This window comes from Zychaea mexicana (assembly GCF_025766255.1).
Source record: "Zychaea mexicana strain RSA 1403 chromosome Unknown BDB00scaffold_36, whole genome shotgun sequence".
NCBI classification, from domain to species: Eukaryota; Fungi; Mucoromycota; class Mucoromycetes; order Mucorales; family Lichtheimiaceae; genus Zychaea; species Zychaea mexicana.
Genome location: NW_026516699.1, coordinates 342,848 through 363,358, shown reverse-complemented (window position 1 = coordinate 363,358; position 20,511 = coordinate 342,848). Strand labels below are relative to the sequence as shown.

General features: G+C 40.1%; 2 protein-coding genes across 2 annotated transcripts; one reads left to right on the top strand and one right to left on the bottom strand.

Annotated features, from left to right (window-relative positions):
- Nucleotides 1-5,902: 5,902 nt before the first annotated feature.
- On the top strand, nt 5,903-7,930 carry BDB00DRAFT_787991 (uncharacterized protein; the record flags this gene model as incomplete). Its single annotated transcript, XM_053120751.1, has 6 exons — nt 5,903-5,929; nt 6,665-6,816; nt 6,895-7,008; nt 7,233-7,396; nt 7,474-7,616; nt 7,925-7,930. 6 exons carry the CDS (start codon nt 5,903-5,905, stop codon nt 7,928-7,930), a joined length of 606 nt encoding a protein of 201 aa, XP_052979776.1.
- Nucleotides 7,931-12,030: 4,100 nt separating this feature from the next.
- Nucleotides 12,031-12,513, bottom strand: BDB00DRAFT_823405 (uncharacterized protein; the record flags this gene model as incomplete). Its single annotated transcript, XM_053123538.1, has 2 exons — nt 12,226-12,513; nt 12,031-12,086 (listed from the first exon to the last, which is right to left on the bottom strand). Coding segments are annotated over exons 1-2 (267 nt in total), but the record flags the coding sequence as incomplete, so codon positions are not given.
- Nucleotides 12,514-20,511: the final 7,998 nt, after the last annotated feature.

Sequence of the window (20,511 nt, the reverse complement as noted above, 5' to 3'; positions counted from 1 at the left end):
CACTGAAATAGCCTCTACGTGTTGCCGACCCGTGCCCCGAACCTAACGTCTATGCGCGGCCGGTGGTCAGTTTATCGAGTCATTTCCAGGACTCAGCAAGCGGTCACAGGGAGTACAGGATCAAGAGGTGGGCGCAGGTCACGATTTACTGGAGAGGTGCATGCGCAATCGAACTTACCATGCTTTCGCTCTTCCACTCGCAAGGTAAACCAAAATTTCTTTCAGGCCTTCCGACAAAAGAGAAAAAGGTTAGGCATCGCCCAATCCGCGAACCAATCCTGATAAATCTTAACAACTACAGCAACGAAAGCACGTAGAAAATCAAGTTATTAAGACGTAAATACCAGAAGAATGCTACCCTAGTTGAAGAAGTACAGAAAAAAAATAGTTACCCTGTAGTCGTCACGCATATCCGTCCGCCGCCGCTACTACTACTACTACACACGCAAAATCAACGACAACGATTAAAAGAAACGTTGGTGACGCATTGGAAAAAAAAAACAAGTTGGAGATCATTGAAATTTGAAAGGTGTTATTTTTTTTGAATGGGGGGAAAGAGAAAGATTAAAGTAGGAGGAAAAACTTACACTGCAAAGGTTCCATAGTACACCGCGTGTGTCAAAAGCAAGATTCGCCGACAAGGGTTCATAAAGAAAGCGAATTGCCAATGGAGTATGTGTTAGAAAAATAAACTCTTTTAAAAAAGCGAGTGAGGAACTGATTGAAGTAACTCATTCGCGCATTGCTCTACTTACATGCCGAGTTTTGTTGCCATCACGGTTCTTGTTGAAAGAGACAAGAGTGGTGATGGAAAAAACCTTTACTTGACTGTCAAATTATTGAAACAACGACACAACCATGGCGCACTGCCTAAGCCTCTCTGCTTCGCTGCTTTTTTTTTGCATGGGATATCATTAAGAGAGAAAAGAGGAGGTTCACACATACACCGAGTATCTCCATGTCTCCCGGTTCGTGCCTCGTCTGCATTACACACCCAGGTTTCACCTTGGGACTGAGCTCCGCACCTTTTGCAGGTACCTTTTTTGTGTAGACGATGATTTATTGAAATACCGTTGTTGTCGGTATTTATAATGTCAGAAAAGAGGGTTGACAAACGCACTATGAAAAAGTACTGATTTCAATGTAATGCGGGCTGCTACACCGTCGGGCCAGAAGGTTGATCCTTGAAACACTTGATGCCAATGGGAGTTCCATATGTGGAGTATGGTAGTGGCGATGATACACATGAACTCTGGTTTGACCGTGAGCGGGAAGGTGTTGAGAGACCTACTGTAATGTGATCACACGTCAAAGACTCATGGTCGACAAGGAAGCGCTTTGCAGGTACCGCTATACTCGCACGGATAAACTGAAGGACCGGATGTGTCATAATCACCTCCTTACAACATAGCAATCGTTGCCATCGTTACTTTACCTCACATGCTGCTGCAGAACCCCCATGCGTAGCTCATATAGCTTTCTCTATGTATTTGTTATCAAAACACACCTCCCCTGGCTAGTAGTACCTCCACCTTCTTGTGCGCCCTCTGAGTGTAAACTTCAATTCACTTCTTGCACGATTAACCATCATCTCCTCGTTAGTGCATACTGATGAGTTGACAGCGAATTTGGCATTATCATAGTAGTCACTAGATCAACTTAGTACTTTGGTGCTTTTGTGTACCCATCGCTATACCTCTATTAGAGGAATCTCCTATGATATCTTTCTTCCCTGTGTATTTCGCTTGTCTACTTTTTACACTGTAAAGCGTCAATCAGTAGCATTGGTGCATATTATATCTGTTGTTTCGGCCCCAATTCTACCACTGACACAATAAAACAGACGGTTATTCTGAGACAATTTAAGTCTATACACATCAGTACTCTAAGCGTAAGTGAGAGGCGTACGCATAGATTCGTTTCCAAACACTCTGTTTTTCCGCCTTACAATACAATAATGTGAATCTTGGTGTTGTCCCACTCGAACAGTCGTATGTGGTGTTGGCTATTCCTAAATTTCTGTTTTCACATTGGCTTTTGATACGGACACTCTCTTCTATTTTTGATCCTCATCAGTTTACACTCATCCTATAAATATATACTAGTGGGGGTTGTCCGCAAGGATGTTCACTTGTTATTGCTACTACAGATCAGTCGATATATCAACAGAAGAGAACCTTAAAGGGTACATGAAAAATATTCCTTAATGCTTTTCAAACTTTCTAGGATGTCTCTACACGGATGTGTTTATGCGCGGTAATTTCAATAAAGTATGAAAAGGCTCCTCAATAACAGTATACTTTAATATATATATATATATATATATATTATATTAAATCTTCAACTTCTTTCAACCTACGTTTATCACCCTACTACTGTATCCCAACACTATGGAGCAATTGATTGAAACTACTTACACCGAATAAAATATGCACTGTTACAATACGTATACGTCAAGTCCTATTAACTACATACTGTATAAGCACTAGCTATGGTGTGCATGCATTTCGCTAGAATACCTTCGTTGCTAGTTTTTCAAAAGAGAATACAGAGCGCAAACGGTGAAAATGATGAAGAAAAGGCGGATCAAGATTGCATTATGATGAAGATACGATAGCAACTTTTCCAAAAAGCATTCGATTTGGTAAGTTAAACCCTTAACTAATTATTCTTTTTCGTGATCTACATCGTTAAGGATTCTTATTAACAACACTATTTGATAATAGATGAATAAAATACCTCTGAAAGCAAAGGCAGAACAAAAGGATCAAATATTACTAAAGAAAGTGGAGACAAACATGGATCGTCTGAATGCTTTGTCTTTGTGTCTGTTGCAGAATTGGCCCCTTCAAGATGAAATATTAGAGCAGATACTTCGGTGAGTTTTTTTCTATATATATGCTATATCTACCCTAACACTGAAGCGTTTGGATATGCATGCTTTTTACGAATAGTATCTCTTTATGCGGAATCGTTGACAAGGCTCACGATTGGGTGTCAACGTACATGAAACGTTGCTTCAAAGCAGATGATTGGGATAATCTGGATACACTACCACACCATATTCATGAATTCGACTCTAGCACCAATACCATATTTGATCATACAATCAAGGTAAGTGTTGAGTTATGGATTTGGATGGATGTGATTTAGCCTAGGCCAATAGCTGCATCGCTGACCTTGACCTGGATTGTACCATAGATAAATTCCAGAAATATATTTTAATTCTTTTAATATTTTTAATTTTTCAGTTGAACTGTTTAAATAAATGTACTCAGGTTTTAATTCGTTTAAATAAGTATATAAATCAATGTTTGTCATATTAAGTAAGTTATTATTCTATTCATTAAATAAATAATGACTAATTAACATTATTTAAATTTATTATTCCCTAGTTTATGTAAAAATTTAGGTAATAGTTTATTTAGTTATTATCTATTAGTTGTTATCTATATTTTGTCCACTTATATATTATAACACAGACAATATTGTAATTGAGTGGATTAAGGGGGCCATATAATACTAAGTACTATGACCTTATTTAAAAAGTAATATTTATAGGTTGATTTTTTGAAAGTGAAGGATCTTTAGTAAATTTTAAAGCTCCTTTAGACCACTCATAAACAACAATATCTTAAGTTAAGGATCAAAAATCTCATTAATCATTTGGTTATAACAATACTGCTCAATGAGATTGAAAATAGCTCCAGATTATACCGCCATAATTGAATCCTCAGATTCAGAATCAGATTCTAAATCATCATCTGAATCATAAAATAAATCATACCATTTTTCTAAATGATCCTAGTTATATAATGTTCGTTTTCTATTCATTCCTGCTTTAATTATTTCAATATTATCTCGTCCTTGTTCAGTAAGATGTTTTTGAGATAACATTAGATTAACACAAAATTTAATATTATATCCTTTCTCAATGTTAAATGATATGCCTATTGGAAAACCAAGATTTAGTAGTAATACAAATTTAGATGATTACTTTGGTTTGTTTATGCTGAAATTAAAACAACAGATAATTTATTTATTCCTACTTTACCTTACAGAGATAATGAAAAAATGTATTGTCCTTTAGGATCATGGAAAGGATGGTATTTTTCTGAAGAATTAAAACAATCTAAAGAATTTAATTATGAAATCAATGTTTTATATGAGTATCAATTTGATAGAGGTAAAGATGTCTTTGAAAATTATAAACTGGTCCCTCCGCTTCGCTTCCGGACGATGTGAGCCCCTCCGCTTCGCTGCGTGTTAGCATCTGTCCTCCAGGGACCAGTTTACTGGGGCTCTGCCCCAGACCCCAGGTGGGGGCAATGCCCCCTACCACCCCCCTTTTACCTTCAAACAATGCTGAAAATTTGTTCTGCTTGACAGGAGTGAGAATGGTGTTTTTTATAATTTTGGTCTTGAAGTCATTGTCGTCACTGCACTAAAAATGCCTAAAGGCAATACCTCTTTCAGATTAAGATTATGTAGCTGATTACTGTGTCAGCTACTTGAGTTAATGCACTCTGAACTCTCAGACGATTCATGTCCAATACCTGGGCAATCCTTGCAACTGAACAGATCGTGTTCAGTTTCTTCGTAAAATTTACAGGTCAGAATCTTAGAGGTGGGTATTGGACAATTGTTGAGGTGGAAATTCTGGGACATCATGAAAGGTGTGATTGTTGCACCCTAAACCTGGGCCGTTGTGTTCGCTCTATCATACTTACTAAAAATGTGATTGTTACACCCTAAAATAAGCACGCTTTGTTCGCTCTACCTACTAAAGATGTGACCGTACACCCTAAACAAAGCTCGCTTTGATCGCCCTACTCACTTACCAAAGCAAAGACCCGAAATTCTATTATCTGTTACGGTCTAGATGCTTTTGCTAATATGACATTGATAATTATATTTGCAGGACGTTCCCTCCCGCTGACCCTCCCGTTAGGGCGCTGCCCCGCTCTAAACCCGAAGCTCTAAAAGGTGGGGCAGCGACAGCAGGAGAAGTTGGTGGAGGCGAACTGTTGATCATATGCACAGGTGATCGTGGCAAGGTAGTAGCTATAGCGAGTATTGGAGGAGGTTTGTATGTAATCTTTTCAGCAAAATTGCATTATCACCAAAAAATTAGTAAGTACACAGTACCGCAGTTGATAGGGTTAAGTGGGCATTCTCTATGATTACGCCTACCGCCTACGATGGGTGCTCGAGCCACAGATACAGAACGTAGGCGCAGAAGTTTTTACAAAAACGAACTATCTGTAGCTTTATTAGCAAACAGCTGCAGCAGTAATATTCAAATACACATGGTTAAAATATGCGTTGCCTATTCTACTGAAACACTGCAAGAATGCACTGGACATGGCTCATTGCGATCCAAGCCACAGTGACAGACATGATCGGTCGACTGCTTTGTCGAGAAATGTGCAGAAAAAAAGTAGTTAGTAAATTTGTAGCTCATCTAGAGCAGTCTGTCAGAATCCCGGCTAACAGTGGAAAATGCTCAACGATTTTTACAGAAAGACCTCAAATGTCGTTGATGGCAGATGATATCAAATAGCACACCTCTTGGGAACTCATATTGAGAAATGTAATGGGGTAATAGTCTAGGAAGACGGCACAAAGTTGAAGTTTACCCAAGTCTCTCAGGAACGTGTAACGTTAAAAAAGCATGGCCGTTACAAAGTGAGATTTCCAAATCTGGATTTTAGCTGGGATTGAAATCGTAAGCACCCTTCCCTATTTAATAGAAGATGTCCTATAATACAAAATTATTCCAATCTCTTAATGAAATAACGGGTTTCCCCCGAAGGGGGAAGTAATAATTTTAAGTGTATAAAGTGAGTTATCAGCAGGAAAATAATTCCTCAGAGACTATATGTGATAACCATTTTAATAAATGGTTAAGAGAAAGTCCATTTTCAAGGTACCAGGGGAGAGGGGAAATTCTTTTTTTTACATATAGTTATATACAAGTTTATATCTAATATTATTTATAATACCTGAATGAATTATCTTATTTATAGGAATCAGTAAACCAAGCCGCGGGAGATGAACAAGTAGCTGAAATTAAAAGATTATTTAGTCTCTGAATAGCTTCAAAATTATTCATGTTAGAATAATTTTTAACCACTACTGATTGTCCCCATGTTGTTGGCTTTTTCACATTTCTATTACATATTAAAATTAAAAACGTATCCAACTCCTAAATTTTTATGTGTTGTTGGTACTATTGGTGGTTTTGCTACTTATGGATTAGGTGAGATGATGAATCATAACTATGAAGAAAGAAAAAAAATGAGAGAAATGTGTGAAAGAATGTATTATCACTCTATTGAAAGATCTGGTAGTCCTCCACCAGATGGAAACTTCAAAATTAATTCTATTAATTTATTAAAACCTTTTTATAATATTTTTAAATTTGCTCATTCTAGTCAAGGTTATATGCATAATGAAGAAACTCGAAAAATTATGAGTCAAATTAAAAAAGAAGATCCTAAATTAATAGAAAGAATCTTAGTTTTAGCTGAAATACATGTTCAGTTATTGTACCTGCTCCATTTTCTATGAAAGCACTAGCTACTAAAAGAATTAAAGAAGGTGGTAATAAATTGGATATTGGAGAAGGAGACAAATATTGACACCCCTATATCCTTTATAGGTTTTGAAAGGAAAAGCCAAGACCGACGGTGTTGATGATCATGTCTACGAAACCCAACAAGCATTGATCTACCTTGCAGAACAAAAGGTGGTAGAAATCAGAAAAAAAACCGACTCACCTTTTCTACAAATAATCGACGTTTTGGAAGCATCGTAAGTCTCTTTTTTTATTATTTCTGACATAGATTGATACAACTCTTACATCAATCTCATACTCTATCAATTATATAGGATCAAAAATTGTTTATATCGTTCATCTACTTCTGAGAGTGAACTTGACTGTGTGGAAGATTGTTACAGTATCTTGAAGATCATCTTTCGCGGCAAAAAGTACCATTTCCGTCTGTAGGTATCAACAATTTTGAAATTGCATATTGCCTTGCAAGGATCATTTGCTGATCATTGTCAAATTATATCATGCAGGGGAGAACAAGCATGTATCGAGAGCAAGGCCGTTAGAGAAACAATGAACTGAATTATTCCATTGGAGGGGTCATCAGTACAACGCATAATGTCATAGGCAGAAAAGTAGACATGCTGGTGTTGGCACATGGACAAAACATATCAAGCTGTGAATGGAAGGCGGATGATGCCACTCCTGCCTCCATCCGTAAACAAGAATGTAAAAATATCCATACCAATGCTTGTATCTTGAACCAGTTGACCACAATGCCTTTTGATGAAGATGATTATGACGCCACAACACTTAGTATAATGTATATGGACTGGGTAGGTAAGTATCAAAAAAGTTGCATGAGAATGATATCCGTAAGGTTGGTATAAGGTTGACCCGAAAATACCTTGTTATAGGCCGTGACGGTGTACTAAAAGCAATCATCAAGAAGGACGATATTCAAGTTGTGACCAAGATTGACAGCTTATACATTCCTTGCTCGATCCATGAAATCAACTCAAAATTCAAAAAGTCCATTCAGCTACTATATACTTGGAAGGTAATTATATATATAGATATATCAAGTATTCAGGTCGATGGGATATATTAATGCCACCTTTTTTTGAAATACAGAACAATCTAGAGCACATCGTTAGTCTCCTTCCACACGCCCAATCCGAAGCAGAACGAAGAAAAAAAGAAGCCAAGGTCTATTTGTTCGATCTCAGAGAAGAACAACCCCCTTTCATTTTTTTCACACCAAAAAATAATCGTACCCGAGCTGTCTTCGATCTCGACAATAGCGACGGCGAACATGGAGAAAATGACGACGACGACGACGACGACTTATAATTACACTGCAAATAGCCTTAGTCACCATCATCATGCAAATTACCATACCATGTTTTTTATCATTTATCCTTATAACCCCTTATAACTGTATATGAACGTAAGTCTGGGACGGGTTTATTTGGGTTGAAAAAGAAAAGGTCATTGTACGATGCTCATCCTGATTTGATATGTAATACCACAGCCAATTCTTTCATCGAGTCGCCATCAGCATCACTACCACTAGTCAAAAAGCGTGCTCGAGAGAATAAAAGTGATAAAACTGAACAACCAAACACAGGTAATGCTAGACAATAAATGACTCCTGATTATTGAAACATTCATGTAAGATCGATGCGTACTAACATGAGCATCCCCTTTGTGGCTGGCACTAGAGTCGCCGCCGGAGCAGTCATCGCCAAAACTTTCAAAAACAAAGAATCTATAGCCGCTCGAAGGTCACTCGACATTTGTAAATAGTTCGTCAAACAAACAGAAGATACGCATAGCTACCTCGACAACGCGAAACGATTCGAAACTGATATGCACATGAGCACTATTACAATGAGACATGTGACATTCACCATCATTTTTTAAACAAGTACACTTTTTATTAAGTAACAAAAGCCAACAGTATGATATGTACCATCTTTTTATCATTGCTGTAAAATTATACTATGTACTGTGTATTTCATATATACAAAGGATCAATTGGTTTTTTACGTAGTGACAAATAAATTAATCACAATCTGTCATATTGGATCTGAAGAAGGATGTAGAAAAGAAGATTGGATTGGGAGAGAAGATGTCCATACAAATGAACCACAAGAAATATCTATTGAGTAATACAGTGAACCCCCATTAATGTCAACCCCTTGAGGTCAACGTTTTTCTCGTTTTAGCAGAGAAAAATGTCAACTTCTACTGTATGTTGAAGTCAAACATATCCAATCAAAGGAGAAAATATTTGGTCAGGGGTGACTGCGTAGCGTGTCAGGACGTGTAGGTTCAATATCTTTATTATCCGGTTAAACTTTGTACCTAATTAGTCCATCCTCGCCAAACGTCAATTCCGTCAGTGTAAACACTTTCCGCTGAATTTGACAGTGGACACTAACGGGGTCCACTGTAAAAATCCAGCAAGGGAAGTGCTACAGGTACGCGTACGACTTTTCTGAGCGGGTTTTCAAACATGGAAACCTCATATAGCCAATCCGATTGCCGTCTCACAAGTAGGAGTTTCTTCTAAAGGAACTGAACAGCATATGCGTACGAATTTTTGTCTACCCATCAGTCTCCCCTTCTTTTTATTTGGATGGCCTTGTCAAAATAACTAGCTATAAGAGCATCCCCATCGGTTGTTTCCAAATTCTATCCTAGATTTGGAGTCAGTGTTGTATCCAACATGATCAATAACACATATTCCTTCATCTGTCATTAACGATTGCTGTTATCACCCTCATAACCTCACTTGTGCGGACATTTCCTTATTCATACACATCTTGGTGAAACACCTATTAGCTATGCTCAGGAAAAAGTTGTCATTAGTTGGATCACGTAACTCACATTAGCTACTATCTGAGGCATTTACTCAAGTGTCCTTTTACTCAGGCATCATACATTACTTATTCCTATAAGATTGATTCATAACATCAATTCATCCGTTCAATGAACACGCTGTGGTGGTTGCCAAGGATAAGCCATTTCTCATAAATAGTGAGAACTTCTGTTATCATAATAAACCAGTTTCAATTCCTTTCGGGTCTCGTTGACTTATTCTGTCTCTTTTGGTTTATGGAATATTACAGTCAGTTATCATGAGGGGGGACCATAGAATTCGTATATTTTCCCAGCGGTTCCAAAATAAAACTTTACTGTAAAACTTTTTTTGACTCTCCCACTTGTATTTTTTATTTTCTTCTCTAAAGTCACATGGAGAAGCAACTAAAGAGAATGCTCGAAGAAGATGCCAAACGACGCACTCGCCAACGTTTATTGACGCGTCTCATTGAAGTGATCGAACAAGATTTCGAAAACGAAAAGAGACCAAAAGGTAGAGGAGGTTCTGTCCCTGGTCGCAGAACTATCAACTGTAATCGCGTCGGAGGTCATGATAGACTTTATACTGACTACTTCTCACACAACCCAGAAGCAGAAATTCCCAAGCGTGAAACCCCCTAGTGTATCCTTCAGGTATCCTACAAGCAAGATTTGCAGTGATCCAACTTCCAGCAAAGCTTTGGGATCTCAACAAGCTGGCCAATATTATGAAGGCATGTATTATCATGCATAATATGATAACGAAAGTGGCCGCAAAGACCCGGATGAAGATGAAGAGCACGAGGAAGTGAGATGTGAAGGGCCTGTACCATCATTAGTAGTTGAGAGGAATCCTAATACGATGAGGGAATTTTTTCAACACTACAGTGAGATCAGAGATGAAACTGTTCACCTGCTAAATGGAAAGTTAAATTAAAGGATGATAAAGATTATGTAAATTGGAGATGTGGTAGACATGCTAGAGATTTGGATAAAATTCCATTACATAATAAAAAAATTTAAAAAATAACAATCTTAAAATCAACCATCAATTGAAAAATGATCTCATTGAACATTTATGGGCTCATCATGGCAACAGTGCTTAAAAAGTCTATTTCTTTCTATAAAAAACATTATGAACAAAACTGTACTTTGACTTTAAGCAAATGAGTTTTTTTGTACAAACATTTATCAATGAATAGCTTCTGCTTCTGTTTCGATATCAGATCCATCTTGTCCCTCTTGAGGAACACAAGCATGGGCTTCAGCTTTTTCCAGTCTCTCAAGTGCCTGTCTCTTGCGTTTCATAAAATAGGGACGAGGGAGCTCATCCATGCCTTCCAAATTCATACTCAACAAGTGGTTGTCGGCAAGCCCTCGTTCCATGTCGACTCGACATTGCTCCCGTTGGATAGCCAAGGCTTCGGCGTAGCTTTCTTGGCGTTTACGCTTATAAAAAGCCTCTTCTTGCTCTCGCTTCTTTGGCTTGCTTGCGACCAATTGGACGAGCTTGACCTCCTTCGGCAGGGACACTGTTGCCAGTTGACTTCTCTATGTAACGGACCAAAAACTTTGGCTGATTATGAAGGAGCTTGTAACAATGGTCAAGAGTGAGCCTTCTTTGTTGGTGGCAATGTTTGCCTGAATAACTCTTTTCAATAATAAATTCTTTTGGGTACAAAGACAAAAACTACACGGTCAAAAAAACAACGGTACAACGTCTTCAAGGCCATGCATGTGGTTGATACTATATAAATAAAATGATATTAAAATTAAAAAAGTTGACCAATCTAGTACAAGGATACCAAGGCAAAGTCGACTAGAGCAGTTGATCTTGAACCCTTTTGGAATGACGTGGTTGGAGATTATGGTGTGGTGGGAATAAATGCCTTGTGACCCAAACATTCTTCTATAAACCTGTACTCTATACGTAATAGTTAGTAACCATTAAAAAGTTTGCTGAATTTGATTGAACAAAACAAAAAAAAATTGGACTTATCTTTATCATAGTCCCCCACAGGATTTACTACACATTTTGCGCATTACACCAAGGGGCTCCTTTGCAAAAGAAACCACGGTCAAAATGTAATACTTCCCACTCCGTACAGTAAGATGTGACAATGAAGTCCCACCCGACAACGGAAGTTCTCACTTGGAAACCATTTCTGATTTCCTATGCAGGGCGTATATGTCGTAGTAAATCCCGTAGACACGTTTGCACATTACACCGAGGGGCTCTTTAACAAAAGAAACCACGGTCAAATGTAATACTTCCCACTCCGTACAGTAAGATGTGACAATGAAGTCCCACCCGACAACGGAAGTTCTCACTTGGAAACCGTTTCTGATTTCCTATGCAGGGCAGGATTCATTGCTGTAGAACCAAAGAGGTTGCATATTTCGGTTGGGATGGTTATTAAGAATATTGAATGCTGTGACTGCTAATGCGGAATCAAAATTATCTTGGATGGACAATCGTTGCGAGACGATGGTGACGAAAAGTGCTGCTACGCACGGAAAGAAAAGATAATTCCTCCACCCGACACAACATCGGGCACGAAAAAGTGCTTCACCTTTAATAAAACAAGAAGTTTGAATACGGTTAAAAGTTTGGACTTTATAATACGTCTTAATTTGAACATAGCGTCCAGGGGAAGACATGCTTGTTCGAGACAGGTCAAAGAAGAATAGGGAGATGAAAACCCTGTGAGTGAGACAGCTAAAAGGTCATGGGGAAGTCGCTTGGGAGTATGTTGTTGGGTTAGGCGTAGACATGTAATAGAAAGAATAAGGCTGCTTACCCAGCTTGCTGCAGGTAGAGGATTGATCCAGTTGAGGGCCAGGGAGTTGATGGGCGTCGAGTTTTGCTAATATTATGCACACAACTAGCCATGCCGTTTGCAGCTGTTGGATGCGGCGGACTGGAGTTGGTTTCGATTGCGGGAGCTGATTGAGGAAAGAGGACAATGGGTCTGTGGTTTGGGGCGGTGCGGTGTGGAGGCGAGCGTGCATTCGAAGGCAGGCTATTGCACGCAGTATGTCTAATTCTAGGTCGAAAGAAATTCCTCGTAAGAATTTCTTGAGACCGTCAGAACAAAATATATAGGAGATGTGATTATGCTAGAATCTCATTTCGTAGCGTATATTAAGGCAATAAATCAAATTATTATAACATTAATCTTCATTTTCATTCAGTTATTACCAGCTTACTACTGTACATCTCTATTCTATCTATCACTTACATTCTCACTTTTAATGTTCCCACCCCCCCTGGAAAAACAATTACACATGATGGAACACCAAATTGCTGCTCTTCAGGAACAACTCCAAGGTGCTACTACTATCTCTATGCAGTCAGTGGATGGCACTGCTACCCTTCTTTACACTCAATGGGTATACTCGACCCCATTACGACTGGTCTCTTTCTGAAGGGCTTACTGAATATGGATGCTCCATTACACACTTCGGCGCTACTCTCAGACTCGGAACGTGAAACCATCATCGGGTCCTACCCTCACATGGCCCATGTGGACTACAAGGCCCCGGCTACTATCCTAACAGCTGAACGTGCAATAAACAAAGGTCAGAGCTATGTGGACAACTCCTTGAAGCAGCTGCAATATCAATGGCAGCTGTTTACCGCCCTCAAGATATTTTCAGTCATGAATTCTTAACATCTGAAGCAGGCAGCCCTGATTTGGAATGCTATTGTACAATGCCTCGTTATATCCGCAAACTCTTATTGCGTGCCGGTGCCTTTATGACACATGCCTCGTACCAACATCGCTCTTCGTGCCATTAATCCTTTCTTTTCGTCAAAATCTGGTAACGAAGTCAATTACACCCTCCCTCTCAATGAGATCCAAAACACATTGATTCAACAAACCGTAGCACGCAAGGCTGCTCGAGAGTCGACTATTAATAAACGTCAACGTCATCGGGCTAACAATGACTACTCTCAATTTTCTGGTCCTTTCTCGAATCTTCCAGACCAGCAGTTTTTTTTTATCAGGACACCCTCTCAACATGGTGGTTCCAGAGCAAGTTTATACAAATTGGACTCAAAATTCAATCAACTCATTCGTCGACACCACCATCGAACACGGCTACAAAAATCAATTTCACACACCACCACCAACGACAATAACGCCAACCCCATCTAGCCTTTTGGCCCGGAACAGACTCCATTGATAAATCAAGCAAACCAAGATTTACTGTCCAAGCAAGCAATCGAACCCGTCTCCGGCACGGAAGTTCGTCAAACACCAGGCTTTTACAGCTCAATGTTTGTCATCCCAAGAAAAATGGCGGCGTTTGACCAGTCTTCAACCTCAAACATCTGAATCAATATCTGGATGCCTCTCATTTCAAGATGGAGACCAATTGGGAAGTGGCTCTAATGATCAACCCACCGATTATCTAATCTTAATCGACTTGTCCAACCCACGGTCTTCACCCAACTTCGAGAAGGTTCCTTACGCCTGCCTAATTTGGAAAGGCCACGCTTACCAGTATTGTACGACCGCCTTTGGCTTGTCCACAGGTCCCTTTGTCTTCACCAAAGTTTGCAGGCCTATATCAGAACACTTGCGCTCTCTAGGAATTGGGATCTCAATATACTTAGACGATTGGCTTCTATGGCCGAGTGCAAGTAATTGCGATGGAACAGCCTTATCAGGTTGTCTCCCTCTTACAACATCTCGGTTGGGTAGTCAATCATACGAGTTCAGTTCTAACCCCAACTCAACAATTGGAACATCTCGGTTCTGTACTGTATAGAACACCTGCTCAATGACAGCTCTACTAGCGCCAGCCAAGCCTCGCGATATTCGTCAATCGATCAAGCAAGTACTGGACAAACGACATCGTCAATCCCCCAGGATCATTCACAGCTTAACGATGATTATTCAGTCGACGACTTTTGCGATACTACAAGAAACAGTAAGTCAGATGCGGATTGAGATCTTCCTCGCCCTCTCGATCAAACGAGTCTGTGGGAACTTCAATGGTGATACATACACGAACATCAGCAAATGGAACAGACACTCACTTCTCCCTTCGACATCCTCACAAACAATGTTTGTCGATGCCAGCAATACGGGTGGAGTTGCAGTTGGAACCATCTTCGAGCTCATGGTTATTGGACAGAGGAGGAAGCTGCCCAATTCATCAATTGGCGGGAGCTTAAGGCAGCTCATGTAGCTTTAAAAGCTTTCCATCTAACGGAGAACTCGACGGTGATGAGGATAGACAATACGCCCAGCATGGCCTACACCAACAAGCAAGGTGGAACTCGCTCCCTCCCTCTCTTGAAACTGGCATCCGAAGTGTGAACGCAGTGACTGGAGAACAAGATCATGATTCAAGCCCAACATATCCAAGGAGTATAGCCGATTCGGAGTCTCGTCGACAGTATTTCAAAAATCAATGGAAAATAGGCGTAGATAATCCAAACAAATTCACCAGACTTGGGGACCTTTCACGATCGATCACTTTGCAGTAGGGGTCGCAATCTGACCCGCGGGTCAAAACCAACCCGCGGGTTGAGGACGGGTCAACGGGTCGGGTTGATGCTTTTCTAACCTGCGGGTCGACCCGTCCAACCCTTGACCCGACCCGTTGACCCGTCGTGACCCGTGTATACATATAATATGTATGAGGTACTTATATTTAAGTAGTCAATCTTCTTGTTGGGAAACATAATTAGTTGTCAATATGTCTGCTATAGAGCTATAGCATAAAACGTACAGTGGACCCCCGAATTTTTCAACCCCGTTCGTTTCAATACACGGGCTTTTTCAAGAAATTTCCAGGGAATGACCCAAAATCATTGATAAATTTTTTCAATACCTTGTTATTTTTCATTTTCAATATATCTTTTACCCTTGAACTCTATATGGGGGTGAAGTATCTATATTTTGCTACATCATGTGGATGGTATTCATATAAAGATGTATGAATATTTTTAATACAATTTGCGAATATGAGGTGTATATCTACGTCTATGACCATGTATGCCTATTGTTATGCTCTAAAAAAAGAGGTTAAGGTGCTCTGTGTCCCATTTATTTGTTGTCGGCGCAAGTGGTCTCTCACTTGTCTAAGCCTTTCTTTGAGGGAGCCTTCCTCTAAAAAACAGCTAACCATATCTAAATGGAAGAGCTTTTCTCTGAGCGTTCACTCTTCTGTCGGGTGGACTGTGGCTTCTTGTTGCGATTCTATTGTTTCTTCTTCCTGGTCTTGAGCAGATTGGACTGCGGCAACAATGGTATCTTTTTGCAATACTGGGTGTACTGCTTTCCGTTCCTCTACAGGATCAAAATCTGCAGCATTGATATACCGTGCCCCTGGGATACCATATATTACTTCCAAATGGCCTATTATCTGGTCTGCAAGATCTCGTTCCTCTTCTTGTTGCTGTTGACCCTCGTCATTGTTTTGTAGCTGTACTACCAAAAAAGCCGGCACTTGCAACGCTTTGTGAAAACAAATACGCACAGTCTCTGGTTTAACAGAGTTCCAGGCAGCCTTGGACCATCTCATAGCCTTGAGAATATCAACCTTGAAAATGTTTCCGCCTTGGGTGACCAACTGACGATTACCACGCCTCTGGGTTTCTATGTAAACTCGCTCATACTGCAATCGTCTGTAGCAAAAGTAATGTAAGAATAAATAAGTTGTTTGTTTACCATCAATTGATAATATTACAAGGTGGAGGCACGTTCAAAAAGAGAAAAACTCTTACTTAAAGTATCCTTTGAAACTTTTTATGATTCCGGCATCCGACGGCTGTGCTCTTGAGGTCGTGTTTGGTGGCAAGAAGAGGAGCTTCACATTGGTAGGCTCGTAATCACATTGATGACCAGAGAAATTGTCAAGAATCAGAAGAACGTTTCGATTTTGATATTTCATGGCTCTGTCAAAGCGACGAAGGTAAACCTTGAATATATTTTTCGTCATCCATGCATTGGAATTAGAGAAGTACAACGAGAAACCATAATGGGAGGCTAAAAAAGAGGTTTCCTTGTTATTAACAATACTTTCATTGTATGCGGGTAAATATGATAGATTATAATCACTGTATTTACTCACCATCCTTCTTTTTAAAACATGCTGGTTTTTCAGCATGACCAATGATTAATGGTTCTCTGAAGTCGGATCCGTCCATATTGACTGTCAACGCGACGGTAATTTTTGACTTATCAGCTTTAATTCCAGAAATCGGTCGCGATGAGATAGTCGTCAAAGGTGGGTTCGAGTAAAATACGGCTGTTTCATCCATGTTGTAAACATCCTTGGCCTCGTATTGCTCGATTGTTTTTAATATGTTCGGCATCTCAGATGCAAGGAGTTCGTCGTTGGTAGAGCCAGATTCACCGTGAATCCTCGACATCTTCAATCCGTATCTTTTCCAGAAGCGATCTTGCCAGCCGTTACTACCATGGAATGCACCCGGACCCTTTTTTGGATAGTTCAGCTTATCCGCAAAATCCTTAGCAGCTTCAACAATAACTGGCCAGTTTAATGGGATGTTGGCTTCTTCACAGCTGATAATCCACATATATGTAGCTTCTTCGACATCCTAGCAGAACAAACAAATAAGTTTTCGATTTAAAACTGTTTTACTGTACCAACAACCAATTAAGTATTTCAGATATGCTACATACAGGAAATTTCGCAGCTGCGTGTTTTTTTCGTGTGATTGAGTCTCAAAAGTATTATCGTTCATTTCTCGTCTTCGTTTCAAAAACTTTGATATAGCCGTTTCATTTGGTAGTAACTCTAGCTTGAATTCGTTTTTGGCCCATCTAGCAAGCTCGCCATTGGTCATACGCGTCGAGTGCATTTTAAGCTGGTACACTTGCTCTTGTTGATCTTCCGTAAGCTTTGCGTACTTCTTGTTCGCCATTACAAAAGTGTGATGATAGAGCTTCAATAATGATAATAAGGGATAATATTAATATTTTTAAGATGATGTTTTATTTCAAATAAAATATAAAGCTCTTTTATATTCTAGCTATTTTGACGGCGATATCAATTCATCCGGATAGTTGATAAACTATGTAATACAGGATGGATCAAGGACGTATCAGAGCTTCTCCTGAAGTCGCTATGATATGTTATTCGGCCACATCTTTGAAACCGGCGTTACTGTAGCTAATGTAATGGCTGAGGTACCTGTTGATAAATTCATTGTCCTGTTCATAAAGGTGAATCATCTGAGTGAGAGGTTTTAATTAATATGTTTCAGCCGCAATGCAGTTGTATTCATATGTGTGTGCTATAATATTTAACAGAATGTCTTATTATTGATGTCTTTGGTGGTGTATCACTGTGGTTCAGCACAGGAAGAATGTGGATAAGTATGGTAATACTGTTATACTGTAATTAAAGGTTTTCTGTGCGTTGTTAAGCCTTTCTCATATAGAGCCGTCAATTTTTCATTCTGATTACTAAGACTGATCTCAAGTAGTGAATGGTGTTGTTTCAGAAGTGAGTTTGCTGGCTTCTCGCGGCTGTCATTCGTTTTTTCTTTATTTATCGGAGCAAGTAATTGATAAGATCGGATCTCAAGAGAAACTAGGGAAGTCATTATATCATATGTTTATCAGAATCTTAAACAAGTAGAGCTGTGTGTCAGGTAATTGTAGAAAATATATATTCCATATAATATAAAAGGAAAAAAGCATGTGGCAGTATGGATTTAGAAACAGTACTGTACTACTGTACAGTAGTGAGAAAGTTTCGGCTAAATTTTAAAAGTTTATCCGGAAGATTGCTGCCGCTACCCTTCCCCCGATGAAATTCAAACCCGCTTTATTTTCAAGAGTGCTCAGGAATGGCAGCCTTCAAAAAAAGCAGGGGTCCACTGTACTTAATTCTTTTTATTGTGGGATTATACTTTATATTCAACAGTATGGGATAAGTAAGCTATAAGAGCATCTCCAACGGTCGTTCTAAATTCTATTTTAGGATTCCGAAATAGAAAATTTCGAGTTCTAACGGTCGTCCTATTTCTATTCTATTTTAGAAAAGGGTCAAATTTTTTAGAATAGGCGTCCCAAAATTAGGGCAAGTTTTCTAAAATAAAATCGCATTGTTGTACGCAGTAAAATAAAGCTCTCTCTTCTTTATAAATCACTTCCTTTTCCAACAACAATGTCTTCCAGTTCTTCTGCCCCGATCCCCATCACTAATGTCGAATCTCGTGTCGAATCGACCACCGTTCCCGAAGTTGTCGCAGAATCGTCGACAGCAGCAGCAGCAAAAGCTGGCAATCGCGGTCCGAGCTGGAGCAATGAAGAGGATGTGTGGTTGTGTCAATCCTGGCTTGCCACCTCCACTCGTTCGTCAAAGGGTACCGATGTTCCCCTCCAAATATTGTGGGAGACTATCTACAAAGACTTTCTTCAAAGAGGGGGAGATAAGGATGTATGAACTGGCCAGGGAGCCCTCTCGGGCCGCTGGGGTACCATCCAAAGAGAGGTGTCTAGATACTGCGGTTGTCTTGCAAAAGCTCTTGCGCGAAATAAAAGCAGAAACAACGAAGAAAATGAGGTTAGGGGATGCTAGTTTTCATAAACGATACGATACCAGTACTGATGAATATATGGGAGTGAAGAAAGACTACGCAGTAACGCTGTATAAGAAAGCTGCGAAATCTGCTTGGAAGTTTCAACACTGTTACAATGAGCTTCATGAGCAACCAAAGTTCAGTAACAAGTATGTCAATGTGACAAATCAAAGCGCACCTGAGTATGTGAAGCGCCCAATCGGTCGCAAGAAAGCCAAGGAGCAAGAGAAGGAGGATGGAACGCGCAAGCGTAAATTGGACGATGATCGCGCTCGATTGGCGAAGGCTGAAGAGGAGCATGTCCAGAACAGCCGCAGGCGCATCGAGCTCCAGGAGAAAATGAACGACGATGAAGTGATGCGAGAACAGCTCGACAGATACTCAGGAGCTGAACTCGAGTATTGGACGCTGAGAAAAGGCGAGGCTTTGGCCAATGCAAAGGCCAGAATCGCAAAAGCCATTGTCCAGGACGTAGAAGTTCAACAGACTACCGACGACGAAGTTGACGAGTAATAGAAAACAATAAATAAAAAATATCTTTTGTCTTTTACTAGATCATATTGCCTTGGTGCTGCCACAAATGCTCAACGAGGTCGTTCTTCAGTTGATCGTGGACCGCGACATCCTTGATCTCATCATAGCGATGCAAGTATTCGCTCATGGTGTTTGGATCCCTGCGAACTGTCAAAATGGGCGCCGATCCAACACTTCGCAATACTTCGGCTTCGTTGTCATCAGCAACATTCTCTCCTGGATTGCAGCGCTGATCTTCAACAATCATGTTATGCAAGATTATGCATGCGCGCATAACCATTGACAGATCGTCGGGTTGCCATAGTCTTGCTGGGTGTCGAATCACAGCAAATCTACTTTGCAAGATCCCAAAGGCACGCTCGACATCCTTACGGTACGCTTCTTGCATACAGGCAAACAACTATATAAGTAGTTAGAGTTGCTGCTCTCCATATGCATTGTTAAAATTTACCTTTTTTTTCTTCTCAATCGGATGCGTGATTGAATCCATAAACGTAGCCCACGGCGGGTAAATACCATCAACTAAATAATAGCCTTTGGTGTAGTTGTGGCCATTGACAGAAAAGTTGACGGGTGACGTAACATCAGACGCCAGATCATCGAAGATGGGGGAACGCTGCAAGACATTGATGTCATTCAGCGTACCCGGGAGACCGAGGAACGCGTGCCAGATCCATGTTTCGAAGTCTGCTACAGCCTCAAGGATTACTGTAGCTTTCTTCTCTTTGCCTTGATATTGGCCTTTCCATCCGGCAGGACAGTTTTTCCATTCCCAATGCATGCAGTCCAAGGAACCGAGCATGCCAGGGAATCCGCGTTTTTCCGCCATATCAAGAAGCCGCTTGATATCATCCTCGTTTGGTGAGCGCAGGTATTCGTCACCAAAGATGCGGCTGATTGCCAAGCAGAAGCGCTTTAAGCACTCAAGAGCAGTGCTTGCACCTAGGCGAACATATTCGTCGGTCGCATCGGCAGATAC